General features: G+C 44.2%; 1 protein-coding gene across 2 annotated transcripts; it reads left to right on the top strand.

Moving 5' to 3' along the window:
* Positions 1-32: 32 nt before the first annotated feature.
* Positions 33-27,800, top strand: RBM28 (RNA binding motif protein 28). Of its 2 annotated transcripts, none has more exons than XM_023737085.1 (19): positions 33-256; positions 4,380-4,538; positions 4,863-4,957; positions 5,400-5,475; positions 6,051-6,143; positions 6,926-6,997; positions 7,811-7,985; positions 8,163-8,305; positions 9,696-9,768; positions 12,371-12,480; positions 15,769-15,842; positions 17,247-17,382; positions 18,292-18,356; positions 20,816-20,974; positions 22,805-22,954; positions 23,269-23,343; positions 24,475-24,731; positions 25,314-25,413; positions 27,275-27,800. In XM_023737085.1, exons 1-19 carry the CDS (start codon positions 139-141, stop codon positions 27,407-27,409), a joined length of 2,265 nt encoding a protein of 754 aa, XP_023592853.1. In that variant the 5' UTR covers positions 33-138; the 3' UTR covers positions 27,410-27,800. The 2 variants fall into 2 exon arrangements, with proteins under 2 accessions (XP_023592853.1, XP_023592854.1); XM_023737086.1 differs by having other exon boundaries at positions 98-216.
* The last annotated feature ends 90 nt before the right edge of the window (positions 27,801-27,890 follow it).

Raw genomic sequence — 27,890 nt, 5'->3', positions numbered from 1 at the left:
TTCCTCCGGACCCTTTTGAGCAACGAGCGCGTGCACTTCCGGTGTCTGCCGGCAATTTGGCGTGGCCCTCCTGTTCTTTGACTCGCGTGCGCGGGCCCGTTCGCTTGCGGTCTCACGCACCTCGGGTTTCCCAGTCTCATGGCGGGGCTGACCCTGTTTGTAGGCCGCCTCCCGCCCTCGGCCCGCAGTGAGCAGCTGGAGGAGCTGTTCAGTCAGGTGGGGCCAGTGAAGCAGTGCTTCGTGGTGACTGAGAAAGGTAGGGGACGGCGGGGAGGCGGTGGAGGATAGGGCTGGGGTAGCCCGGAAGCGGGATGGGGACGATGACATCCTCCTAAACTTCAGGAAACCATAAAATTCTTTACCTGGCCCTAAGAGAGGGGACTAGGAATTGAGTTTCTTTTTCGAAATTCTTTAGATGTGTCCGTAGATGTGTTTATGCAAGTCGGAGCATTCCCTTGCGTTTCTAAAGCGCTTTCTGTTTGTTGTGCCCCTTCACCTGTAGCAACTTGGTAATAATGATAATAGCTAACTTCCAATAAAGCGCGGGCAAGGCTTATTGAGAGTCAGCTGATTGCCAGGCACAGTGCTGAGTTTTACATGGGTTATATCTCATTTAATTTTCTCAAGAATCTTGTTAGGTGGGGATTCTTAATCCCATTTTACAGACAAGGAAACTGGGGCTTAGAGAAGTTTAGTAACTTTAGTTCAGGTTCTTACAGCTCGTAAGTAGTGGACCTAGAATTTGATCTCCAGACATGGAGTATTTAACCAGTATGTTATATGCATTTCTGCATTTATTCCTCAGTTGAGTACCTACTATGTGCCGGGCGCCGTTCTAGGTCCTGGGGATATACAAGCAAACAAAACCAAGCCAAAAATCATTACTCTTATGTTTTCAAGGTGGGCAAAGCAGCCAATAAACAAAATAGATAGTGATAATGGTGATAATCGCTAAGGAAAAAGATCAGGGAAGAAGGATAGAGAGTCTGTGCACTTGTGTGTGTTTGAGGGGGTTGGAGAGGGTGAGGAGTGGCAGTGTAGATAGGATTGGCTAGGGAAGGCCTGACTGAAGTGACAGAGTGAGCATGTGGCTCTCAGCAATCCAGGCAGAGGAACCAGCAAGTTGAAGGATACTGAAGCAGGAGTATGCCTGGTGTGTTGGAGGAATGGCAGGGAGGCCAGGATGATTGGAGTGGAGCGAGTGAAGGGAGGAGAATTAGGAGATGAGAATAGACCTTATAGGCCATTGCAAGGACGTTGGCTCTGAGTTGGGAAGCTACTGGAGGGTTTTGAGCAGAGAGTGGTATGATCTGACTTACATTTTGGAAGATTCTCTCTAGCTGCTGTGTTAAGAATAGGCTGTTGGAGAATAGGACAGAAGCAGGGAGACCGTTAGTAGGCTTTTGCAGTAATCCAAGTGAGAGATCATGGTAGCTTGGACCAGGATGATAGCAATGGAGGTGGTAAAAAGTGGTTGGAATACGGATATTTTTTGAAGGTAGAGCTGAGAGGATTTGCTGATGGATCAGATGTGGGGTATGAGGGAAAAAGAGGAGTCAGGTCTGACTCCATGGTTTTTGTCGTGAGCCATCAGAGAGATTTACTGACATGTGGAATACTCCTGTGTGCTTCATATTCCGTATGATTCTCATCACATCAGTATGAGGCAGGGTTGACATCTGTTAGAGGAGAGGGGGGTTTAATTGTAGAAGCATTCCTTCCTCTTCCCTAGACTCTCAGGGGGCACCCAAGATGGGGACCTGATGTACTCAGACCACATGCATGGCTCCCTTCCAAGTCACCGGGCTGCCTCTTTGCCTCTCAGCACAACAACTCGTGGGAATTGGCATCTCTTAGACTCCCCCTAGCCCCCATGGTATCTGCGTATGTGAATAGGCAGGCTAACCCTCACCCCTAAAAAATACCCACTGCTATCGAATCAATTCCAACTCATAGTCACCCTATAGGACAAGGTAGAACTGCCCCATAGGGTTTCCAAGGCTGTAAATCTTTACAGAAGCAGACTGCCTCATTTTTCTCCCTGGAGCCACTGGTGGGTTCTCACCACCAACCTTTCGGGTAGCAGCTGAACACTTTAACCACTGCACCACCAGGGCTCTGGGAGGCTAACAGCATGCTAATAATTACTCTCTCTTTAGCTTCTATTTTGTTATAACAGAAGTTATAGTTAGGACTGTCAGCATGGCTCTGATTACTATATAAGCCATGGCACCTGCCTGGTTTTTTTTTTTTTTTTTTTTTGTCATTTTAAGTGGATACATGTGAAAGAGAGAGCAGGAATGCTTTACAGCAATGCTTCTTAAACTGCCGATCATTACCCATTAGTGGGTCATACGTGGGCCATGACTAGAATTCTTTTTTAATGAGCTAGGATAGAACAGGAGTATATCCATGTATGGTAAAAGACTAGTAATGGCAAAATTTTATTTCCATTTTGTATAGAGAATATATGTGTGTACTGAGATTTAATGTAAATTACATTCCTTATTGTGGGCTTTGGTCAAATCAGTTTGAGAAACACTGCTATATAGTACCAGGTGGTTGTGTTCCAGGGAAGGACCAGTCATTGAGTGGGAATTCTGCTTTGGGTCCTCAGAATCTAGGCTGCACGTAACCTTATACCTTGTGTACTTGGTCTAAATCCTTAACAAAATCCCTTATTCCCCTTTTTAACACACTATCCACTTTCCTATCCAGACATTCGAGATGTATTGGAAAGAGTGCTGTATTTAGTGGGCTGGGAGGGAGGGGTGTGGGGTGAGTTCTTACTCAGTAGCAGTGACTTGGGCATGTCGTTTAGCATCTCTTGAAGATGGAGATCATTTCCCAGGTTGTGAGGATTCAAATAATGCATGCGAAGGTGCTTTGTGCAGACGCAAAATGCATGGTACTAATAGTGAGTATGTGCTTTTATTTAGACGCTGAACTCCTTGGCATTTCAGCTGCTAATTTTTTGGTTGTACTGCTCAGGAAGGTCCTCGATTTTTATTGTTCTTGTTTTCTGAAAGATGAGTAGGCAGGCTTTTGAGAGAAAAGAAACCGATCTCCAGATACCAGGATGCTTTCCTGGTGCCAGGGTCAGCTTTAATCTGCTTACATGGATCAGGGGCCTATGTGAAATGGCTTGCACCTGAAGCCGATTCGAGGCTAGTTGAAAAAGCAGCAGAGCATGTGAGCTGTTTCTTCTTCAGGTAGTAGGCAGACTATACAGTCTGTCCTTTTCCTTTTTGATAAATAAATTACTTAAAATTTTACTACGCAAAAATGTTAAACTTAAAAAGCATACCAGAAAAGAGCAAAGGTGGATTATAGTTGGTGTTTGTAACTGTTCATAGCTTGTTCCTACTTTCTTCTCTGCAGCCATTTGATTTGTGGGGTCCTGGGAAAGAGCAGAGGAGCCCTTGTGGCACAGTAGTAGTTAAGCACTCGGCTGCTAACCAAAAGGATGGTAGTTCAAATCCACCAGCTGCTGTGCAGGAGAAAGACGTGGCAGTCTGCTTCTATAAAGATTACAGCCTAGGAAACCTTATGGGGCAGTTCTTCTCTGCCCTGTAGGGTTGCTATGAGTTGGAATCAACTGGATGGCAGCAGGTTTGGGTTTTTTTGTTTGTTTGTTTGTTTGGTTTTAGAAAGGTTTAATTTAATGTTGATACCTGTCCGTAGTATGGTCACTGCATCGGCAGGCTCCTGAAGCAGTGTTTATTGTTTGTGGTTCTTTGGTCAGGGCCTCAGGTGTTCATTGCTGATCTGTTCTGAGGGGCAGCTGCTTGATTATATTCTAATTTTGAAGCTACTATAGTTATCTTTCCTACTTGTTTGCCTTGACGTTGAATTCTTTTTTGGGGGCCTGATGTATGTTACGGATCCTCCATGCTCTTGACATTATCAGGAAAGGGGCAACAAGAGTTAACAGTGGAGACACCAGATTAGAAGAGAGAGGAAGCCAGCAGTTTCTGAGCAAAGTAGGGAAGGGGCCTCCGAGGTTCACCTTGCTTCTTTCCCTCGTGAGAATTCTGGCAAACCGTTAACAGGATGGCCTGCAGTGTATCTGCTAGTTTGGTGTTGTTAGCTGCCATTGAGTTGGACAGTTGTGATCCACAGGCTTGTCATTGTCTGATTTTTTGAAAGCTGGATCACCAGGCCCTTTTTCCTGATCTGTCTTATTCCCGAAGTGCTGCTGAAACTGGTTCAGCATCATAGCAACATGCAAGCTCCACTGACTGGCAGGTGGTGGCTGCGCTTGAGATGCGTTGGCTGGGAATTGAATCTGCCACTCCCTCTGAATTTACTGCTTTGGGGCTCTTAGTTTACTACGATCTCTCCTTCTCCCCGCCCTCCTCTCTTCCCACACTGTTCAGGAAGTAAGGCATGCCGAGGCTTTGGCTATGTCACTTTTTCGATGCTGGAAGATGTTCAGAGGGCCCTCAAGGAGATTACCACCTTCGAAGGTTGCAAGATCAACGTGACTGTTGCCAAGAGAAAACTGAAGCACAAGTCCAAGGAAAAGGGGAAAAATGGTGAGTTTCTAGTAACTGAAGAGGTTTTCCCCCAGGGTGAGGTGGAGCACTATGATAATGGAAGAGAGTGGCGTAGGGGTCACTCCGAGAACTTAAAGCTTCCTGAATTTCTTTTGGATGTCCCAAGTCATCCGGTATATTTTGTTACTCACTTTAGTCCTTTGTTTACTTCTGAAGTCTGGAAAATCTGGTGCTCCTGGGTGTCGCCACACTGAACCCTGTAGTAAATGCCATCTGTGGCTAGTAGTTTTTTGCCTGTGATGCTCTGGTGGGTGGTTTTGGAATGTAGACTTATTCCATTGTCTCTTATCATTTTTTTTTTAGAAAATTTGGAGTCCCCGAAGAAGGTGCTGAAGCCAAAAAAAGCCAAAATGGCAGATAAGAAAGCCAGATTAATTATTCGGAACCTGAGCTTTAAGGTAAGTGGCGGAAGAAAACTAACAGTGGCTGTTCTGAAGGCTGTTGGAGCCATAGCATGCTTATTGGTGGCACGCCTCACCAGGATGGCATACTTGGGCTTGATGCCTTCTGGGCATGAACCTTAGCCCTGCTGAGTTCAGAGAATGGACCTGTATAAACAAGACTTAATTAAGGACACTGAGTGTAAAGATGCATTCCTTTTGGGGGGCGTGATTTTGGAGAAAGGGAGGGAAGAGAAAGCTCTCTGACTTCTGTCCTTTTTGTCTCTTACATACAAAGTAAGATGTCCTCTATCCAGAAATGTTTGGTGTCCTACTGTCAAAAGTAAAAAAGGAGTAAAAATATCCGGGCCCTTCCTCGTGTGCTAACTTGGTAGTTGATGTTTCATGTTTGTTGGCTGTGATTACATCTCTCTTTCCCTTTCTTCACTTTTGGCTTCAGTGTTCAGAAGATGACTTGAGGACAGTATTTGCTCAATTTGGAGCTGTCCTAGAAGTAAACATTCCTAGGAAACCAGGTACTAGCAAACCTTCATTTGGTCTGGTTAGATTAAGGCTATTTAACATGTCTTTTTCCATATTACCCTTGAACTGAAGCACCATGTGAAATAGAAATACAAATTTAAGGGAATTTCCTTGTCAGAGTGAGGATACTGGGCTAGAGATATTACATGATGAGATTAGGATTATTTAGTATTATATTGCCCTTGAGCTAAGCACCATTTGAAGTAGAAATACAAGGCCCATGTCACTCTCCTTGTGAGTCTGAGATGATGTGATAAATACAAAGCATCTGGCGCAGTAATAAAAGCTCAAATAATCGTGCTTATTCCCCAATGGTAGTTTTAGTTAGGTCAGAAGTAGTCTTAGAAGACTAGTTGTAGTTTGAGGAAATACATTCCTCTCCCCAGACCTGAGTCAGGGCATACTCAGCAGGAGGTCCTCACCTATTGCTTTGGGGAAGGGCTGGCTGGTTGGCAGGACTTGGGCCATCTTGCCAGCCTGAGTGGCTGTAATTTCCTTCTAAGTATTAGTGTTCTGCTGGCTCCCCACCTGCTGACTCTAACTTCTTCGTACGTACGTCTGCACACAGATGGAAAGATGCGTGGCTTTGCTTTTGTTCAGTTCAAGAACCTCCTAGAAGCAGGAAAAGCTCTCAAAGGCATGAACATGAAAGAGATAAAAGGTAAGCTTTCTATACCCATATCACTGACCCAGATATTCCTGGTGTTTGGGTGAATTGGCACAGTAACCCACTTTGTACATTTTCACAAGGTAAATGTTTACACTGTTGAGCCTCACTGCTAAAATTATAGTTGTGGTGGTGAAATAGTCCTGGTGCTTCATCTTAGGGTTAGACTGGAAGGAAGCCGTCCTGGTATCCTCTTTCCTTTCTGTGGTGATGAGTGTTCTTTTAAATCGCTGATGAAAACTGTTCCTGAAGTAGTCACTGATGATGCAGGTGGGTGTTTAGAGGATGTGGGATTGCAGGTTCCTCCTTCTTGGTTACGCTCACTGTTCAGTATCCACGGGCTATTAAATTGACTGTGAGGCTACTCTAGGTATTGATTTACGGTGTCTAATTAAGGGATTGGCTCAGAGACTTCCTAACGTCTGAGTAGGGTGCAGATTGTTCCGGAATGTCTGTTTTGCTTCTTGCTAGTGTAACTGAAAACTTGGCTAATCTAACTACAAGCACTGTTCTAATTCTTTATTTTTCATTCCTTCTGTCCCAGTTGTTATGGCTGTGTAGAAAGGTGACATTTCTGTTCATTGATGAAGAGGTTAAGGGTTGAAAGGATAAACAGCTACTGGGAACTTTATTTAATGACCGACATTCCCTGAGTCGCCACTTTCTTTGTCTCCACTGGTTCCATTACTGTATTTGGTGAATAGGAAGTCATTTGTGGGAGAACAGGGATATCGAAATGAGGAGAGCCTTTCTGAGGCCACTTTTCTGTCTTACAGGGCGGACAGTGGCTGTGGATTGGGCCGTGGCGAAGGATAAGTATAAAGATACTCAGTCTGCCTCTGTCTCAGGTAAGATGTGGTGTGGGTAGGAGGGGTTGTGTCCTGGGGCGAGAGTGTGGAATAGGTGGACACAACTCTTGTGTCTGTGATAAAGGTATAAGGGGACTTGTTTGTCAGAGTGAGGATATTGGGCTAGAGATGTCAAAAGCACAAGATTAACCAAAAGAATGAGACTCGGGAGTAAGAGGAACTCTGAATTTCTGTTGGCTCGGAAATGAGCCTAGAGCTGTTTGTCAGTTCATAGGGAACTCTGGTCTCCAGTCCCAGAATGTAGGCTCTTTTGAGTATAAGCCCACTCCTGAGTGTAGATGTGATGAGGAGTGTGGCTGAGTTCATTGCCCCTCAACTTCCTGTCCTTTCCTAGCTTTTCATAATAGGGAGTGATGGAACATTATGAATAAGGAAACTTAAAACTTGAGTTCCATTTAGAATCCAGTTGGCTTTTAAGTCACCAGGATCTCAGAGAACACCTCACTGAGATTAAAGATCATGGCTGGGCTCCAGGGTGGGCATCGTGCTGGCACCAGTGTACAAGCCGTAGCCGATGGTGGAGGCTCAGTTGCTGCTTCTCTCGTTCTGAGCCCGATTAACCTTCAGACTTCCGATGAATGGGACAGACCTCAAAGGGATCTGAGTAATGAGAGGTTTTGTTGTTGTTTTTTGCTTTTTTCCCTCATAATTACGCCTGTTATATATAGTAAAAGAAACATATGAGATTCTGTAAAACCAAAGGAAGTAGGAACTTGTATTAGTTTCTCTTGTTAAAATAGCCTTGTTTTGGATGCTAAGAGAATTCGTAACTTTTTTTACCTCCCTCCGTAGGTGAGGGGAAGAACCCTGAGCCCAAACAGCAGGGATCAGGTAAAGAGAACGGCCAGGAGAAAGAAGATGATGATGATGATGATGATGAAGAAGATGATGCTGAGGAAGATGAAGAAGATGAGGAGGAAGATGAAGGAGAATCAAAGATGACCAAGCCTGTGCAGATTCAAAAGAGGTAAGCAGCTCAGTCTGTTCTAAAACAACGGGGCCGGGGGGGATCCAGGATTGTCTCTGCGAGGGCAAATGATGACGTCTTTTCCCTGCTGCCCTCAGTGCAAAGTGGCGCGTGTAATGAAGTTGAATGGGCCCCTCTGTCAGCCCAGGTCCTTAGTTGTGAACTGTGCCATTCCAGAGCTGTCAAGAGAGTAGCAGCTGCAGAGAGCAGTGAAGAGGATCATTCCAATGAGGACAGTGACCTGGAACAAAGAGATGGTATTGATGATGGAGAGGAACTGGCTCAGAGTGACATGGACACTGAAGAGCGGGAGGATGAAGGTTTGCCTGCGGTCTTTGTAATTTCTTTAACTATGTTATGAGAAATGAGCATCAGTTCATCACAAACCTCTTTTAAAATAGGACCTGAGGGTGTTCTATCAAACTTAGGTTTAAATCCTGAAAATGAAACTGTTAAATTCCTTTTTTCTAAAGATTTTTTGTTTGTTCTGTTTTTAAAATGAGTTTGGAGTGGTGTTTGAGGGTTAAGAGCCTTTCTTAGGGAATTTGAAACCTAGTTAAATGCAAAGCCACCCTACCTCTCTCTCTTGATTATCCAAGTTGAATGAATAACTGGATTAACAGAATATTGCATCTTAACAGCAAGGTGGATTTTAAACAATTTTTTTGAGTTGAGATTGGGGATAAACGACCTCTTGGGGCATTTTGTAGAACTGTAACCAATTCCTATTGCTACTTTATCGAGAATGTTAGGGGTAAACGCAACTCATTTATCGAGAAAAGCAGGTCATTACAGAACAAGGAAAGGCCAACAACTGGCCTTTTAGTTTGGGCAGAAATTTTTACTCAACTGTCAGCTTGATTGCTGCTTCCAGTTTTGTAAGACTGGCGTATAAGAAATCTGAGGAAATAAACTCAACACTGTGAGGAGGGAATGATACACACCTCAGAGTTGAAGACGCTTCTACACTGAAGGACTTTGAGACTCTGAGTTCTGCAACCCAGATTCAGTTGTCTCTTAACCATTCTTTCATTCAAAAAATTATAGGATTAAAATACAGTGTGGAAGTGTACAATATAGAAAGTAAAGGTTCCTCACCAGTTGCCCAACAGCCTCCCGAGGTAACTTATTTCTTGAGTGTCCTTCTAGAAATTTTCTGTGTATATATAAGCATATATGTGTCTTCTTAAACAGAGGTAAGTCTCCCTTACCTCCAGATCTTCACACCCTCAGCTCCCCTCCCCAGACACAACCAGTGTTACCAGTTTCTTGTGTATCTTTATATAGATTGGCAAACACGTACACATGAATACATATGCACTTGTATACGATATATTTTGAATGAACGTATGTGTACTTTTTTCTCCTTAAAGAGTCTATATGTTTTATATTTCCAGAAAGTTTACACTGTTGCAGCACTATATGGGAACGTCGTTTTCCCACACCTTTGCCACATTGGATCTCATCAGTCTTTTTTTAGTTTTTGCCAGTCTATTAGTGAAAAAGAATGCCTCATTTCTTGCGCTGTGCTTTTCTTTAATTATGAGTGAGTTTGAGCCTCTTCTCGTATATTTAGTTGTATATCCTTTGTCCATTAAAAATTTTTTTTTTCTTATTGATTTAGGCAAGATCTTTAGAGACTTGAGAAGTTAGCCTTTTGGCTTGCACTGTTTTATTTTTTTCAGTTTGTTGTTTTTCTTTTTACTTCAGATGCACAAATCTCAAAGAAAAAGAAGAGAAAATTACCATCTGATGTGAATGAAGGGAAAACTGTCTTCATCAGGTATGTTTTTCTGCTCCAAGAGAACTGCTGTTTATGTTGCCTACATAGGTTTCTTCTCCTTTTTTTTTTTTAACGCTAGTTTCGTGACCTATGCCAGAAAATTAGATGCCTCTAAGACTATAGGGTTGCTATGAGTCGGAATCGACTTGACGGCAGTGGGATGGGGTTTAAGACCATTAGCACATCTGATCCCAGGAACATTCCAAACAATGAGAAATGTAGGAAATTCAAAACTATAGCACAGGAGAGAGTTAGCAGTGGTCTGAATACCTTGTTCTCATTTAGATTTCATTCTTTGGAATTGGGTCACATCATTTGGGACAAATTGATCCTTCAAATGTTAGAAACATCTTACTTCTGCCCTTAGTTTTAGGAGAATGCTGAGGAGGAGTGATGCCGCTTGTCCCAGACAATTTTTCTTTTCATGCCTAACTTACCTTTGCTTATCTTCTAAAGCAGGGTGCAGAGTGAGGTAAGTTTTCCTGTTTCCAGGAAAACTGGCGGCGGGAGTGGGGTAGAGACAGGTTTAATTTCATGCTTCCTCTTGCTCTGTTGAAACCCTGGTGGTGTAGTGGTTAAGAGTTTGGCTGCTAACTAAAATGTCAGCAGTTCGAGTCCGCCAGGTGCTCTTTAGAAACTCTATGGGGCAGTTCTACTCTGTCCTGTAGGGTTGCTATGAGTCGGAATTGACTGGATGGCAACAGGTTTGGTTTTTTTTTTTTGTTTTCTTGCTGTGTTGGAGCCCTGGTGGTGCAGTAGTTAAGAACTACGGTTCCTAACCAAAAAGTCGGCGGTTTGATCCACCAGCTGCTTCTTGGAAACCCTATGGGGCAGTTCTACTATGTCCTGTCCGGTCGCTATAAGTCAGAATGGCAATGGGTTTCTCCGTATTAGTCCTACTGACTGCCAGAGATTGGTATTTTCATCAAGTGAGGAGATTGTCAGTGCACTCCAAGCATACCTGCTCTTCCTTTTCTTTAGGATCAGTGCGCTAGAGGGCCATGTGGGTCTTATTTTAGAGGTTTGTGTTTTACACTCTTTTAAAGGTAAAATTAAGATTGTTTTTATCATGCAAGTATTTTTGGTTCATTATAGAAAATTTAGAAAATAAATGAGCAAAAAAACCAAAATAAGTAAATAAAAAAAAAAAAAATTACCCTTAATCACTTCTCAGAGAACACCCCCACACAGGCCCACAGCATACAGGGATGAGTTTAGACTCTCCATGCTGTGTTATAGCCTGTTCTCTCAACAGCGTGTCTTTCCTTAATCTTCTTCTGTGTTGTTTGGAACTGCCATATAAATTATTTTGTATTGATAGAGAATTCTGTCTAATAGGAAGGAAGAAACGTCATACTTAGAAGCCTGTGACCTTAGTACCAAGGATACCATTCCTCATACATCTTTATACTAAGAAAGAACACACGGAAATAAAGGGATGGGAAAGAGAGGACTGTGTACATTAGGAGGCAAATTAGAAGCATTAATGTAGCTAGGAAGTATCTTATTTCAGAAAACCTTTTTTATCTGGGTTACTCTGTGAGGTAGAATGATTTATTGAGTTGTTAATTGAGTAAAAGGGAAGTAAAATTATAGATACATATTAGGGACTGTTTTTCTTCCTCCTGGAAGGATGTGCACAGCTGGAGAAATGAGGAATTTTGACATTGTGTTGAAATTTAAAAGAACAAAATCTCCTTCCAACATTTCTTAATCCCATTGAGAGAAATACATAGTTTTATTTTTTGTACTTAGCTAGTAAACTTTACCATGTTTGCCTTTGAGTTTTTTATTTTGAAGTATTTTCTGACTTTTGTAAAATTTTAACTGAGCTGTGGATTTCAGAGCAACACAAAGGAGAAAATGGCTAATCTTGAGAGAAAGAGAGACGGACGGGCAGACATGTTTTACTTTTCTCACTGACCTGCTGTGCATCTTTTGGTTGTAGTAGAAGAAACTAATTTTGGCCATTTAAATGAAAAAGAGGGTTTGTTAGACGAACACTGGGTGGCTCACAGAATCAAAGGAATTGTCAAAAAACAATCTTCAAGAAGGGGAGGAGAGGCTGGGCAGTTCTGGGACCCCAGCATAGGAGGCTGTGGGTCTTCTTTCTGGGGGGAGGGCACTGCCTTTGTAATTTTTCTTAAAGGTATAATGTATGTTCCGTAAAGTGCATTAATCTAAGTGCACAGCTGAGTGAAATTTTTCATATGTATATACCCACGTAACCCCCACCCAGATCAAGATAGAGAACATCATTTCCAGCACCCCAGAAGTTTGTTTCAGGTGGGGTGCTGCTATTTTGAAGTGAGTCTATGTCCATGACTTCTGGTCTCTATATATGTCTAAGTTTCAGATTCCTAGGAGAGAGACTCTGATTTGCAAAGGAAGGCCAGTCACTTGTGGCCACCAGGCAGTCATGTAGCAGAGGCCCGGCCACTGGGAGCCACCCCTATGTATTGGTGCTATTCCTGAGCAACAGAGGGTGGTTTTGAGCAAGGGAGCCACCTCAGTTGATGTCTAACTCACTTAACTTGTACCAGAACACAGGATCTCACTTTTTAAATTGACCTTTCTGTGACCTTGTGGTTGTCTTCCATAGAAACCTGTCCTTTGACTCAGAGGAAGAAGACCTGGGAGAGCTGCTCCAGCAATTTGGGGATCTCAGATATGTTCGCATTGTCTTGCATCCAGACACAGAGCACTCTAAAGGTATTGACTGTCAACTGGCCAGGCCCTAAAAGGGTAGGAGTCACTGCAGTGGGCATTGAAGGGGTTACATGAGCATGTGTCATGCTTTTCCGAGGGGCCCACGGTCTATCTAGCCTAGGTCTCTGTGTTCCATAGAAGCACAAATGACATTCTGAGGTTATCTTGCCAAACTCAGATCTGTAGTGGTGCTGCCAGCCCTAATTTTGTCTAAGCTTTGTAAGCCGTTGCTTATTTAGGGTAATGAATTCCATCTGCTGTTCTCCTTTGAATTTCAAATGTGATAGCATCTTATGGGTATTAATCTTTCCCCATTGCTTGAAGTTACTGGGCTCTTTCTCAGTTGTTTTGTGAGAGATGGAAACTGACAGAAACTTGGTTGCAGTGGCAGTAGTCAGAAGGAAAACTAGGTAGCAGGAGTGCTTCCTTGGATTCCCCGTCTCCCAGGGCTGTCTTGAGCTTCAGGGGTTGACCACTCCTCAGTCTAGTGTAGCATCTTTCAGCCCATTCATAGCCTTTGGTTTCATCACCTGCAGTTGTTGTTCTCCTAAAGCACTGAGTCCTTAATTTTTATGATTCTCGATTCCTTTGAAATCCAGCAAAAGCTATGAAGCCTCTAGCTAAATGCCACTTTGGAGGGTTTGTGGGGTCTCTGGAGTCTTTCCATGGGTTAAGAACCTCCATTCTAAAGCTACTTATTTGCCATTTGTTGAGACCTGGTCGTGTTGGTTTTTACCTCGGCCAACCAGGACGTAAATAAGGCCATATGATGGAAACAGCACGGAACTGCTTCCTGGAGACTAGGATCTAATCCAGCCATACCACAGACCAGCTGGGGTTTATGCACATCGTTTGACCACTGTGGGCTCCCGTTTCCTATCTGTAAAATGAGTGATTCATCTAGAGTAATTGCTAAGGTGCCTTTAGCTCTAATATTCAGTTATGCTTTTTGGACCTTCTTTATTTTCATTATGTTTTTCTAAAAACAGGCAACTTGAATTGCATAGAATCTCCAAGTACTGGTAGTCTGTGCTTTACTTTGATGATACCCAACGTCTTTTGTCCCTTTTTGAGTGCTGTGGCATGTTGGGTTGATCTTCTCACAATGTAGTCTACAATTGACTTGCTAGATCTCTTTCTTGGTCTCTTAATGTTAGCTGAGAGTTAATGATCTTAATAAGCATAGTTTTAATTGTTTTTTCTTAAGGCATTGTCTTTCCCTAGCTCACATGAATTTTTTCTGACACTTTCTCTGCCCACTTACACAGCCTTGGGCTCCTCCTGCAGTTCATTCCTGTCGTGGTGCCATTTCACTGCCTGGAAGAGCTAAATGTCACCTGCAGGCTTTTAGAGAAATGCTAAGACTGAACCCAGTACTGATCCTGGAAATTCCAGTGATAAAATTCTTACCCATCTTCGCATTAGATAAATAGTCTAGTTGGCCTGTTAGAAACATTTTTCCCCCATATTTCTTCATTATTGCTTTCTCCCTATTGAGTTAATGCCAGGCACTGTGGTAGGTGCTAGGGATACAGAAATAGCCAAGAAGTAAGGACCTCGTTGCTGAGGCGTGCAGTCTGTTTAGGAAGGTGCCTCCTGACTGGTGCCATGATGGAGCTGTGAGCAGAGGACGAGGGAACACTGATGTGGGAGCACTTGGGCAGGCCTGCCTGAGAAGGAGGGAAGGTCGCACAAGGGGTGACCCTCGGGGTGGCGTGCCACGTGTGTCCTTTCAGTTAGTCTGCACTGTTCTTTCTCAGGGAGCAGAGGAGTGATACCCAAGTAGTTCTAGGAAATAATGGCATTGTTTTTGTATATGAGAGAATATTTAAAGTTTAAAGAGATACTGACAACTTATGAAACTTGTATTTCTTACTTTAGAGTTCATTGTAAGATGAACTTCAGATTTTTTTATTTTTTATTTTTTTGCTTAAAATAGCTGCTTTATCTCAATAGCAGTTAGGGTGGGCTGATTGGCCTTGCATCTTACCAGCCGAGAGGTGAGCCTTGTGGCGATTGCAGAACACGAGCCAAGCTCTGAGCTCCTGGCTTTCTGGTCCCTGCTTTGTTCATGTGAGAGAGGCCAGGGACTTCACCCCGAGAGGCAGAGCTGTCCTTCTGTGATGCCTCCCCAGTGACTGTAGTGACAGTGAGGTCTGTAATTAATTTCAGGGTTAAGTGGTTCCTGCCTCAATTTTAGTCCCCAGTAGGCACTCAGTAAATGATACTGCATTAAGTTTGGGGCTGTAATTTTGCCCCCATTTCCTTTGGATATCTTTTATTAAGGAGAGAGATAGATACTGTCTTAGTTATCTAAGACCCTTGTTGTTGAGTGAATTCCGACTCATAGTGACCCTATAGAACAGAGTAGAACTGCCCCAAGGGTTTCCAAGGAGCAGCTGGTGGATTTGAACTGCCGACCTTTTGGTTAACAGCTGAGCTCTTAACCGCTGCATCACCAGGGCTCCAAAACCAAGTTGTCATAGTTATCTAGTGCTACTACAACTGGGTGGCTTGAACAAACAGGAATTTATTTTCACACAGTTTAGGAGGCTGTAAGTCCATATTCAAGGCGCCGGCTCTAGGGGAAGGCTTTCTCTCTGTTGGTTCTGGAGGAAGGTCCTTGTCTCATTCAGCTTCGTCCTTTGCAGTCTTCATGTGTCTTAGCGTGATCCTCCCCATCTCTGCTTTGCTTAATCTGCTCTTTTGTATCTCGAGAGAGAATGACTTAAGACAACCCTATCCTAATACTGCTTCATTAACATAACAAAGCCCATTCCCAAGTGGGATTCTAACCATAGGTATAGTGGGATTTACAATGCATATTGGGGCAGGGGGACGGGGCGGGGCGGACCCTGGTGGTGCAGTGAGTAAATGCTATAGCTGCTAACCAAGAGGTCGGCAGTTTGAATCCACTAGGTGCTCCTTGGAAACCCTATGGGGCAGTTCTACTCTGTCCTATAGGGTTGCTGTGAGTTGGAATCGACTTGATGGCCGCGGGTTTGGTTTGGTTTTTCTATTTTGGGGGTGGGTGGACACAGTTTCATCCATAACAGATAATGAGACTGAAGTCCTAAGCATTGGAAAAGATTAAGGAAGTAGTAAGATTTCACTGAGAACAGGTGCGGTATCTTGTCTTTAACCCTTCAGGGCCTAACGTAGTGCCTGTCGCATAGGTCTGAATAGAAGGAGCCTGCCTCTGTGTCAGGTGGCCCATTTGTACTGTTATCTTTGGCTTCCTGGTGGGTCAGGGGAGTTTGTGATCTCACTTGTTTTTGTCTCTCTCTGCAGGATGTGCATTTGCTCAGTTCCTGACTCAGGAAGCAGCTCAGAAATGCCTTGCAGCTGCATCTCCAGAGACTGAGGTAAGGACGACATTTAGCCTACAAGTTAGATGATGATGACTCCTAGAGGCAACATCTGATGTTTACACAGAGCTTTATTATTATTATTATTGCCAGTAATAATAGTAATAATAATAAAGTTAACACTTACTGAATACTTAGTGTGTATTAGACACTGAGCTAAGTGCTTTACTTGCATTACATCTTTACATCAGCCCTGTGAGGTAGGTACAATTATTGCCCTATTTTATAGATGAGGAAACCGGTATAATAATAGTATCTACTGTTTATTGATCATTATCTGTGTATCAGCATCTGTTCTGGGCTGATGATGGGAAAGACTGGACAAAAAGGAGTTAAGGCCATCTGTCATGTGAAGTAAATGTTTGAGAGAGAAAGTGTGTGGGTGATGGGGAATTTTTCAGTACATTCTCTAAAAGAAAATGTAAATTGTTTCGGGATAGTATGTTATCCTTACTGTTGTTATCACTTGAACTCTCTTGAGTAGAGTTAACACTCTGGCTTTCATCAGCTTTTTGAAGAATACTAAAAACTTTCCTGTTCACAGATAATTTTCCAGAATTTGGGCCTATTTGGGCACTAATCAACTCCCATAAAATAAATTATTTAGTGCTGACCATCTGTAAAAATGGCTTGGGGGCAGTGTCTGACCTCCTCCAAACCCACATGGGGGAAGGAGAACCAAGATCAACAGTGCAAGGCTCCCCTCTCTGCCATCTTTGCAAATTCTTATACCAATTGTCCCTCCCACAGCACTCTCTACTGGGTTCAGTAGTTCATTGCAAGGTCCACACAGAACTCAAAGACCATACTCACAATTATGGGGTTTATTGTAAGGGAAGTAACAGTTACAATTTAGGCTCAGGAACACTCGAGACGCAGTTCTTCCGTCAGGATAGCCTCTTCCCAGCTATGCTCACAGGCATGCCTCTCTCTGGCCCTCAGTCTCTGCCCAGAGGCACTCAACCTTCTCTCTTCATGGGCTGAGAAGCTCACCACACGGTCTCCTGCTGCCAGGTCTCTCCTTTCTTGGTGGTGGTAGGTCCTCCTGTCTGCTCAGGAATTGGCTCTCTTAAGGCAAAACTGACCAGTCCCCTTGGTGGGCCACAATTACCCAGTTACCTCGGTGGGAGTTACAAGACCATGGCTAGAAAGGCCACACAGAAGTAATCAATCAGCAGTCAGTCACACTGCACCACATTAAGTACATGTGGCCGTTTGCACAGCTCTCCTACATGTCGTGAGGCCCAGTGACCCACTTGTGGCCAGCTAGGCTGAAACATCCTGGGGGCTGGGTTCCATAGCGAAATCGGGGTTTGCTGTGTTGTCCTTGCTGTTCTTTGTTAGATGCTTGATTTCTACTTGTTACGTATCTTAACAGATGGGGTTTGCAATCTTTTGCAGGGTGGTGGGCTTAAACTGGATGGCCGTCAGCTCAGAGTTGACTTGGCAGTGACCCGTGATGAAGCTGCAAAGCTTCAGACGAAGAAGGTGAAGAAGCCAACAGGAACCCGGAATCTCTATCTGGCCAGAGAAGGCTGTGAGTAGTGGAGGGCGAAGTGAACCAGGTTTCTCAGCTGCTGGCCCCAAAACCCAGATGTGCTCTTCAACAGTGCTGTGTTATTAATCCATGTTAGCAGACGTGGCTTTCTGTTAGGAAAGCGTTACCTGGTTTGTGGCTTAACCTGTCCCGATCTCGTGTCTGCTGCTCACCTTCTGACCATTTCATTAGCAGATTGACAGGGCAGAAAGGGAGGACAAGCTCAAATTATCTTTGTATGTCATCATTTCTAATCAGGGGTTTTCTGAAGGAGTTGATAATTATGACTAAAATTACTCTTTGGATTATTCATAGGTTTAAAATATGCACCCAGTCTCTTTCCCTTAATGTCAGAAAGATAGAAATTAGCTTTAAGTACCAAAAAAAAAAAAAAAAACCTGTCTCCTAGGTCACACAGTATTTATCAGCCCACCTCTGCACAGCAGCACTGGCCTTTGTACTCAGCCTATACGTGGGGGTCTAGTTGTTTTCTAGGCTGGCTTCTCTAACTGCTTAGTAATGGCCCCCAGGTGTGTGACAAGCAGCCCCATTCCATTGGCAGCTTATGGGTGAAGCCATTTACTCTCCAGATGCCTAAAATGTACTTATTTTCCCAACTTCCTCTAGACCTTTCCATCTGACTCTGGGCGTGTACATGAAGCTTCTTTGAAGGGAGGAGAACAGAAACAAAATCACAAAATGTTCGGAGTTGTAGTCCTTGAGAACAGCTCTGAGCCCAGAACTTAGCCCTGTAACCTATTTCTGGACCTACCCAGATGCCACTGTGTCCTGGCCAACATAGTCCTCTGGGCCCTGTGCAAAGAGTTTGCATCACTCAAATCACATTCCTCTTGTTGCTCAGTGAAAATTCCTTTGGTGATGTCTTGGCCTTTTTCCCACTTTTTGCAGTGATTCGTGCTGGGACGAAGGCTGCAGAGGGCGTGAGCGCTGCCGATATGGCCAAAAGAGAGCGGGTGAGTAGATTAGGCCCCAGCCTTCGGTTTCTGCATGCAATGGTTAAAGAGTTCCACTGCTAACCAACTTGCTAACCAAAAGGTCAGCAGTTTGAATCCACCAGCCACTCCTTGGAAACCCTATGGGGCAGTTCTCCTCTGTCCTGTAGGGTTGCTGTGTGTCAGAATCGACTCGACGGCAACAGGTTTTTATTATGAGTCAGTGGGTTTGGTTTTTTTTTTTGCACACCCCATATTCGATAACTATTTCTGATTGACTCAATACAATTGATGCCAATATAAGAACAAGGTCTTATTCTTTATTTTCCTAGTGCTCAGTGGGGAGTGTTTGCTGAAGAGTACGCTGCTAGATCATGCAGCAAAGACTAAGAGACGAGGACTGTGTGTAATCAGGTGTTGGTATACGTGCAGAACAACATCAGATAGGAAGATCAGTGGGCTGGAGTTATTAGGGAAAGGAGTAGATTTGGGCCTTGGAAGGTAGCTGAAATGTCAATTTTTTTGGGAGGGGGCTGGTATTTCTGGATTATAGATCATTTTAGGAAAATCCTTATGGGAGTTTTCAATTCATGGAATCAAGCTGGAGTTTTTACTGTTAACTGATTCTGTTAAGTTCCTTTGCTGTTTAGTAGTGTTAGTTCCCAGTAATTATTTTTAATAGTAGCTTACCTTCAAAAAGCTAAGCCAGTCGAGAATGGTAAAGATGCATAACCGTGCATAGAATTAGCTATGGAACCTGAAGTGTAAAAGAAGCCGAACAGAGGTGAGACTGTACTGACAGCAAGAGACCGTGTGTCTTTTTCACGGCACAAGTTCTAGATGCATATTCTCAGCTTTTTTGATAGTGTGTAGAAATGGTACTTGTGGGGCATTGCCTGTCCGTTTTGATCACAGGGGCATATTTCATTTTCTCACAGAAACAATTTTGCTAGCAAAAGCTCAGTAGATTGTACATATGCATTGCCAGTTCACAGCAGGCACAGATTTTCCTCTGGGGGGATGTCAGACTGTTGAACTTAGCATGATGGTCTCTTCAGATTTCTCTGTAATATTCATTTCCAGAAGAGTTGTTTATTTTGTCATTTGTTAGTACCTTTACCAAACAAGAAGCAACCGGAATAAGAAGACTTGATAAAAGAAAAAAAATTAAGACTTTTTCTATTAACCTTATTTTTAAAAACAAATCAGTAGAAGAATGGAAGCCTTTCGTCTTGACGCAGGTCGCTCGGGCCCGGGGTCTTGTGGCAGCACAGTGGAGACCATTGCTCTGGGAGCAGAGTGCATTTCTGCGGTCATGGACATTCCTTTGCCTCCAGATGGCAGAGTGGAGACGAGACCATATTCTCTCAAATAGTCTTTAAATAAATTCCGTTTCCTTCTGGAAGGACTAGATAATTGGTTCGAGTTGATAGGTAAATAAGGGATTGGGTATAGATGTTAATTACAGTATTATTTACTGCTTGCTCTGGGCTAGGTTTTGAGCTAGGAATTTCATGTATATTATCTCATTCAGGTCTCATGTCAGTGCTGAGACATTGGCATTAATTATACTTGGATCAACTGTTCTATTTTGTAGATGAAAAAATTGAGGCTTAAAAGTTTTTGTGCAAAAAAAAAGACAAGATTTACTGGCCTAAAGGAGACTGGAGAAACCCCGAGAGTATCGCCCCCAGACACCCTTTTAGCTCAGTGGTGAAGTTACCTCCGAGGTTCACTGTTCAGCCTGGGAGTGGACAGCCCCGTAAAACCATATGAGACTAATGAGGTACAGGAGTCCAGTGACAAGGGCCAGAAAGCAGAAGGGGACAAGGAAGCTGGTGATAGGGAACCCAAGGTTGAGTAAGGATATTGTTGATGTGCTGTGAGATTGTTAACTATTTTCATAGGGCAACATTTGTAGTAACTGTTAAATGAGAAACTATTTCGTTCTGTAAGCCTTCATCTTAAGTGAGAATAACAGCACAATTGGAAGAGTGTAGTCAATGTCACTGAACTGTGCATGTAGAAATTTTTGAAATGGTGTATCTTTGGCTAGGTGTATTTTCACCAAAAAATAAAAAGGTTGAGAAGTTAGAGGGTTGATATGTTGTGGGGTTGTTAACCAATGTCATAAAACAACACATGTACTTCTGTTTCATGAGAAACTGTTTGGTCTGTAAGCCTTCACCTGAAGTTCAATAAAAAAAATAAATAGAAGTTTTTGTGCATCTTGTGCAGTTAGGGCTGGATTTCTGATGCTGGGCTGACTGTCGAGCCCCTGATCTCACCGCCTACCCCCACCATGCCTGCTTGAACATTTCCCTGTGGGCATTCATTGTGAGCTGCAGGCTGCATGCTGGGCGAGTCCCTCCTTTTCCTGTGGTGTTGGACGGGTGTTGTGGGGTCTTCCTTTTTGGAGAATCAGGAGCCTACCTTTTTCAAGAGTGAATTGTACTGTTAACCATTTGTTGTTGTTTCAGTTTGAGCTCCTGAAGCATCAGAAACTCAAGGACCAGAATATCTTTGTCTCCCAGACGAGGCTGTGCCTGCACAATCTCCCAAAGGCCGTGGATGACAAGCAGCTCAGGAAGCTGCTGCTGAGTGCCACTAGAGGGGAGAAGGGGGTGCGCATCAAGGAGGTGAGTCCTGCCACCTGAATCTCACGCGCCCGTCCTGGGTCGGATTGAGCGTTCATTCCAGCCTGTGGTGCCAGCAGTAGTGCCAGGATCTTGACAGTTGGTTCTCCTCTGGACGCACTGTGAGTGTTCAAGGCCGAGTTTGGCAGTTTTCACCTTTTTTTTCTTTTTAAGAACTGCCTTTCACATCTGACCAAAATTCAGTAGAATGCTACAGAGTCTCTGCCCTTCGTGAATTAATTTAGCAAGCATTTATTGAATGCCCGCTGTGTGCTCTGCATTATACTAGGTGCTGTAATGTTAATTTTCTTGCAGAGAAAATAATCTGTATGCTCTGCTCTTTTGAAGAGTGTTTTACTACCAGTTGGGCTCTTACTCTGTAGAAAGGCTCATCGGGGCCCCGGGATCGGCACAGGGGGCCGCACAGGTCTTCAGCAGTTGTATGAGGAAAGCGCTGGGCCCACGCCAAGGCTTAGCTAGACGTTGTGTGTGCTGCACGGCACCATCTGCATACTTCCACCTACCACTTGTATTACACCGTCTGTCGCTGTCTGTCAGTCGTTCCTCCCAGCCAACACCGAGCTCTCTGAGGGCAAGCGTTGTCTCTGTGCCCCAGTCCTTGGCATTAAACCCTCAATCAGTATTCATTGAGAAAGTTACGGGGCCAGTACTAGGGGTCAGCTTTGCCCTGTCTCATCACCATAAACTTTTCCCAATCCCTGAAGCCTCTTCAGAATGCTTGGTGTTGGTATTTGGGGAATTACGTGAGAGAATGTGAACGTAACAGCACGTATCTGACGCTCTTAGTGAACGGCCGAGAGTGTTACTGACGTAAGGACCAGTTGTGTAATCTCTTATATCAACATCCACAGTACTTACTAAGTGGTTACACATTAAAATCAAAAGCTTGTCATTTAGGTAAATTTATGTGTATTCTGCAATATTTGCATTATATTGAATTTTCTGTAGTTATAAGTTTAGTGTCTCAGCAGGACAGTTAGCCTCTTGAGGGCAGCAGTGTCCCTTTCTACTGCTCTTGATCCCCGCTCAGCGCATGACACAGTTCTAGACCTGGAGCAGATTGCACAGACCCTGAATGCCACATCCACATGGCACCCGTACTTGGGCCTCTCCATTATATGGGAACAGCAGCTCCCAGGACTAATAGCCTGTAAACGATCAGTTTTCCCAAAATATCCCACCACGCCTTGGGGCCCCAGGATGCCCATTACATCAGGCTGAAGGACTTAGGGGAAATGTCACACCAGAGAGAATCTGAGCTCCGAGCAAAGATGGCTGAAACACCTTCCTGCATTTCTGAGGCTGTGTGCTGTGCAGCCCATGCCTGAAATGTGGTCCTTATCTAAAGCCATCAAGCCTCTTCTTCCTTTTCCTCAATAATTTCCTCTCTGGGGTATGTCTTCAGTGGAAAGATCTATGGACGGTACTCCAGCCTCAGAGAGAAATTGTTATACAGTGTAAGATACCACCACATATCTCTCAGCTTGTATGTGTGTGAAAAGGTAGCCGTTAACAATTTTCCCTTGGGAAGTTTATTTTCCTTGCATGCTTATTTGTAAGTCTATGTTGGTGTCTATTTTAGAATGTAAACTCTTTGAAAGCAAGACAGTATCTATTTAATATGATGGTGCTCTCAGCGTATTCTGATAAGACGAACACTCACTAAGTGTCATTCCAGTACAATTCCGCTGGTGATGTTATAGATTAATATCCTGTTCCAGTAACCTGATTTCTTATCGAATCCACTGAAGCAGTTCACGCCTGGTCAGGCTTCTCATTCTGTAATGACGGATTCTTTTCTTCTCCTCATAGTGTAGGGTGATGCGAGACCTGAAAGGTGCTCATGGGAAAGGGAAGGGCCAGTCCCTGGGCTATGCCTTTGCAGAGTTCCAGGCGCACGAGCACGCACTGACAGCCCTGCGCTATATCAACAACAATCCAGACGTCTTTGGTCCTCAGAAGGTGAGCTTCCTTCTGGGGGAGGAGAACTGTTCCCCTGACGGCAACTTGCAGAAAACCGCCCTCCTTCTTGTCCAGTGTCCTCTTGACATCTGAGTGATGGGAGAGGACAGTAGCAAGTCGATGGAGGGAAGGAGCAGGTGATTGCAGGTGATAAGATGATCAGAGGGAACTTTAGACTGGACAGACTGCTGGTGAACTGGCCTCTTCCTTCAGGGAGAGGAAGTGATTGGCAACCACTGGCTTGTAAAAGGGGGCAGTGGTGGGGGCAGCTCTGCTCACTGTCTAATGAGTGACGTTCTGTCTCCCTCTGACAGAGACCAATAGTGGAGTTCTCTCTGGAAGATCGAAGGAAACTGAAAATGAAGGAACTAAGGATCCAGCGCAGTCTGGTACAGAACTTCAGTGTTGTTTTGTTTTTTAAAGAACGTATCTAACCCTTCTGTTTTGTTCAGTGTGTGGCTCTGCTCCCTTGGAGTAGCTCTCTCTCATTAGGTTCTTTGTTGCCCATTACTCTCAGTTCCCTAGGACTCTCCCAGCCACCCTCCCCTCTGTGGACCCATCTTGTGACAGCTCCACAGGAGAAGGCACAGGAAGGAGCGAGGAGAATCAGACCGATGGTGTTACCCATCAGCGGTTCTCGTACAGTGTTTGGTGATGATGTGCGCCAAGATTAATGGCTGAGATGAAGGCTTTCTGTTACCTGTCAGTTTCAGCTATCCATTCTGTAATTCTCTGTCCGTCTTGGATGGCTCTAGAAGTGTGATGCCTGATAGCTTCAGTAGTGCTTTACTCTAGTGTGGTGTAGAAGAAAGAGCAGGTGCTTTAGGAACAGGTACACTCATTTTCAAACTCAGGCTCTGCCCCTTTCTGGCTGCACAGTCCTTGGCAAGTTGTTACCTTTCTGCATCTCAGTTCCTGGTTTGTCAATGGGATTAGCAGCTTCTGCCCCACATGATCCATGTGAGGATTAAATGAGATAACGCGTGTAAGGTGCGTTAACATACTTTGTGGTCACGTGGTCAGCATGAAGTGAATACTTGTTATTTACCCATCTTCCTCCAGGACATGAAGGGCTAGATTATTCTGGATACCATATAGCTCTTCTCTTCATGACTCTCTGTGATATTCTACCTTAACTTGCATATATAGCAGACCTTTCACAGTGTGTACCATGACCGTGACCCTGGGGTGGAGAGCCTGGATGTGGTCATTGTTCAAGGCGACTTTATTACACTAGACATCATATTGTTTGCTGATTGTGAAGTTACTGGCTTATGAGTCTTGAGCTATACTTCCCCGTATTTCTTACCTCACGTGGCGAGAGATGGTTGTCATGTGTTCCCTACCCTGTAACCATCAGTTGCTGTGACAGGGCTTGTGAATTGCTTGTAGTCACTTTCCTGTTTGGGGGAGGAATTCCCCTTCTTTCACCAAGCTCACATGAAGCTCCTCTTTTGCTGAGAGTTCCCATCAGAGGACCCTCGTGCAGAAACCAGACAGCAGTCTCCTGTTTTATGCAGCAAAAAGTGAGATCCAAGTCCGCAAACAGAGAGCCCCAAGGGGAGCAGCCCAAGCCTGGAAAAGACCAGCAACAGAAGCCAGCTCAAAACCACACACACGGGCAAAGCAAGGCCTCCCTGGAGCCGAAGGGGAAGACAGGCTCAACCTCATGGATGGGGTTTCTGACCAAGGCAGAAGTGGAGCAGGTAGAGCTGCCTGATGGAAAGAAGAGAAGGAAGGTCCTGGTGCTTCCCTCACACCGAGGCCCCAAGATCAGGTGAGCTGTGGCGGGGCAGCATGGCGTGGTGAGGGCCTCTGAGTAGGGTCGCTTTCCTTAGCCTCTCTTTTCTTTGTGGCATTTGTTCAGAGGAAAGCAATGCTTAGTGCTGTGCCGGTCCCACATGAAGGGTTAATGCACATATGCCCTTACCCCAGCACAGCTGTCACTCTCAGATCAAATGGAAAAGGGACAGGAGCGGCGGGGGGCCTCTGAGGAGCCTGCTAAGGTAGCTTTCGGCCTTCTCTCATGAAGCGCTTCTTCCTGTCAGATGCCCCTCTGTCAGCTGAGTCCCTCCTGCTAGAGGTTCCCTGCAGTTTCTGTTGGGGCATCAGACTTGGGGTATATACAGAAGTAGAGCTTTAAAAAAATATTTGTTAAATAAATGAATGTTTTTGAGACTTCCTTGAGGCATTAAGCCAGAAAACAAGGACACAAAGGTTGAGCCTTAGGATAGCGTGTTGCAGTGTCTTTGTTCAGGGCTCTTACCTCCTCATGGACTTGGAGCCAGTGGAACAAAAGATGTCACCTTCTGGGCCGAGAGAACCTCAGAGTGAGCACTTACTGACTGTCTTGTTTCAGGTTGCGGGACAAAGGCAAAGCGAAGCCTCTCCCTCCCAGTAAGCCAAAGCCCCAGATAAACCAGAGGAAGCAAGAGAAACAGCTATTATCTTCCAAGCAGGTGAGTTCTGTGGGACACAGACTTTGGGTATGGCCAGGCTCTGCTGGGGCTGGCAGCCACCTCTGTACCTTGGCTAGTTGAGCAACAAGAAAGGGCTTCTGGATTGCAGCTGTGTGCCGTGCCGCAGAATTTTAGAGGATGCCAAGGTCACAGTCGTAGAAGTAGAGAGTAGCAAAATGAACCCGCAAGTATCTGTTGCTGTGCTTTGACAATTAACTTGTTTTACCTGCTTCCCATACGTGCTTCCCCCCAACAAAGTAGATTAACATAAACCCAGCTTCACATGTAAATACCCCAGAATGCATCTCTTAACTGATCAGGCCTTAAAAATAACTGTTACGCCATTATCATATCTATAGAAATTAATAATTAAAATTCTTAATATCATCTAATACATAGTCTATATTCAGTTTTCCCCAGTGCCTCAAAAATTGTTTTTATAGTTGATTGGTACAAATCAGGATTCCAACAAAATCCACGTATTACATTTGGTTATTTCGCCTAAATCTTGTTTTATTCTGTCCTATCCACCCTCACCCCCTCCCGTTTCCCTGCTTTAATTTGTTGGAGAAACCAAATCATTTGCCCTTTAGAATGTTACGTTTTCAATTGGCTGCTTGCTCCCTTGTGGTGTCGCGTAACTTGTCCCTGTAACACCCTACAGCCTGAGTCTAATCACACTGCTTGATTAGATTCAAGTTCAGTTTTCTTGGCAGGAATATTTCATAGGTGGTGCTGGGTGCTTCCTGTTGCATCACATCATGAGGCACGTGATGTCTGGTTGCCCCGTTTCTAGTGATGCTAAGATTGATCAGTAGGTTTAGGGGTTGTCTGCCTTATCCTCCATTTAAAATTTACCCATCAGCCTTTCATATAAGTCTTAGCTACCATCGACGATTGTTACCTAGATGCCTTATTGCATTATAGGTTGCAGAATAATGATTTTCTAATTCTGTCATTTTTTCATTTTTCAGTAAATTCTAGAAAGTAGAATTCTCCCTTGTCAAGTCTTTGGTTACTGTGAAATACCATTTGCATAGGAAAGGCAGGATAAACCTTGATTCTTTCCCTCCTTCTGTTTTCAGAGTAATGAGTCGGCACCCTTCTCCTGTGAGAACCAGTCAGATTTTTTTAATGCTGTGAATTCCTGAGTTTTTATAAACTTGACAGGTTTCAGTCAGATGCAGTCATTATTCTTGTCCCATCCTAGGCTGGCTCCCAAGTCCTTCTGACATGACCCCATTTGTTTTTGAAAGTGTCCTTGCTTTCTGGTATCACAAAATGTGCTAGGGTGGCTCATCTTATATAGTTCTTCCCCAGTCCTGGAATCAGCCATGTTTCCAAGTAGCCCTAGTTCTTTCAGTAGACAATGGTAGTCCTATGTTCTTGACGTTCAAGTTCAAGTTTTCTTTCCCCCTCCTTAGGCCCTGTCTTTGAAAGGTCAAAGAATATTAGCTTCCCATCCTATTCACGGAGTCTATCTCTAGGAAGTTTCTGATCTCTACCATGCTGTACTACAAAGCTCTGTCTCTGAAATCCCATGAGCAGTGTGCTCGGTGAGGGAAAAGGCAAGCAAGAATGTCCGAACTCTGGGCTGACCACTCTGCTGATGAGGCTGAAGTGAGCAGTTTGGGAGGTGGTGGGGAGGCCTCTGGAACACCCCAACAGTGTTTTAGTGGGGCTTCTCCTGTGCGTTCTGGTCTGACTTCTCACCAGCAGATGATTCCTCTTGAGTCTTTGTCTAAGCGTCACTCCCTGGAAGTCCACCTCTTCCCAGTGGACAAGATCTGTGTATCTCCTTACAGGTAAGGTGATATTTAGTGCTTGAGATTGATTGCCTTATGTTTCCTTTCGTTCGTAGGCACCTAAGAAAAAAGCTAAGGGAAATAAGACAGAAATCCGCTTCAACCAGCTGGTCGAACAGTATAAGCAGAAACTATTGGGACCTTCTAAAGGAGCTCCTCTTGCAAAGCGGAGCAAATGGTTTGATAGCTGATGATGGCAGCAGACTGGATAAGAAGCTGGATTGTGTGCTTCCTGGTAAAGCTCCCAGCCAGTTCCTCTCCTTATGTCTCTGAGGGGAAGAAGTCCCCGAGTCCATGGCTGCTTTGTTGGGAGGCTTCTTGAGCTGTGCACACCTGAACTGCCACACCTCCTCCAGCGTGTGGTCAGTTAACCACAGAGACATGTCAGAGAAAGCTGGGATGCTTCTTTTGTACGATCCAGTCGATGGTGTGGAGCTGTGTGTATAGGTCCATTTTATCCTTTGCTTCTCATGTGGAAACAATTGTAAAAAAACTTTCCTGAGGGCGGAATTTGTAAGATGTGTATTTTGATAAGCATCTTCTCTAAAGGAAATATTTTGAGGCTTTTTGAATAACATCTCTCATTTGTAATATATGTGAATCCTTTGTTACTTACGAACGTTTTTGACATTCCTACTTCTAATTCAGTTACATAGTCCTGTATGCCGTACT

Source organism: Trichechus manatus, unplaced genomic scaffold (genome assembly GCF_000243295.1).
Source record: "Trichechus manatus latirostris isolate Lorelei unplaced genomic scaffold, TriManLat1.0 scaffold00097, whole genome shotgun sequence".
Classification (NCBI taxonomy): Eukaryota; Metazoa; Chordata; class Mammalia; order Sirenia; family Trichechidae; genus Trichechus; species Trichechus manatus.
Note: the sequence above shows the minus strand (reverse complement) of the source record. Positions and strands in the feature narration are given on the sequence as shown.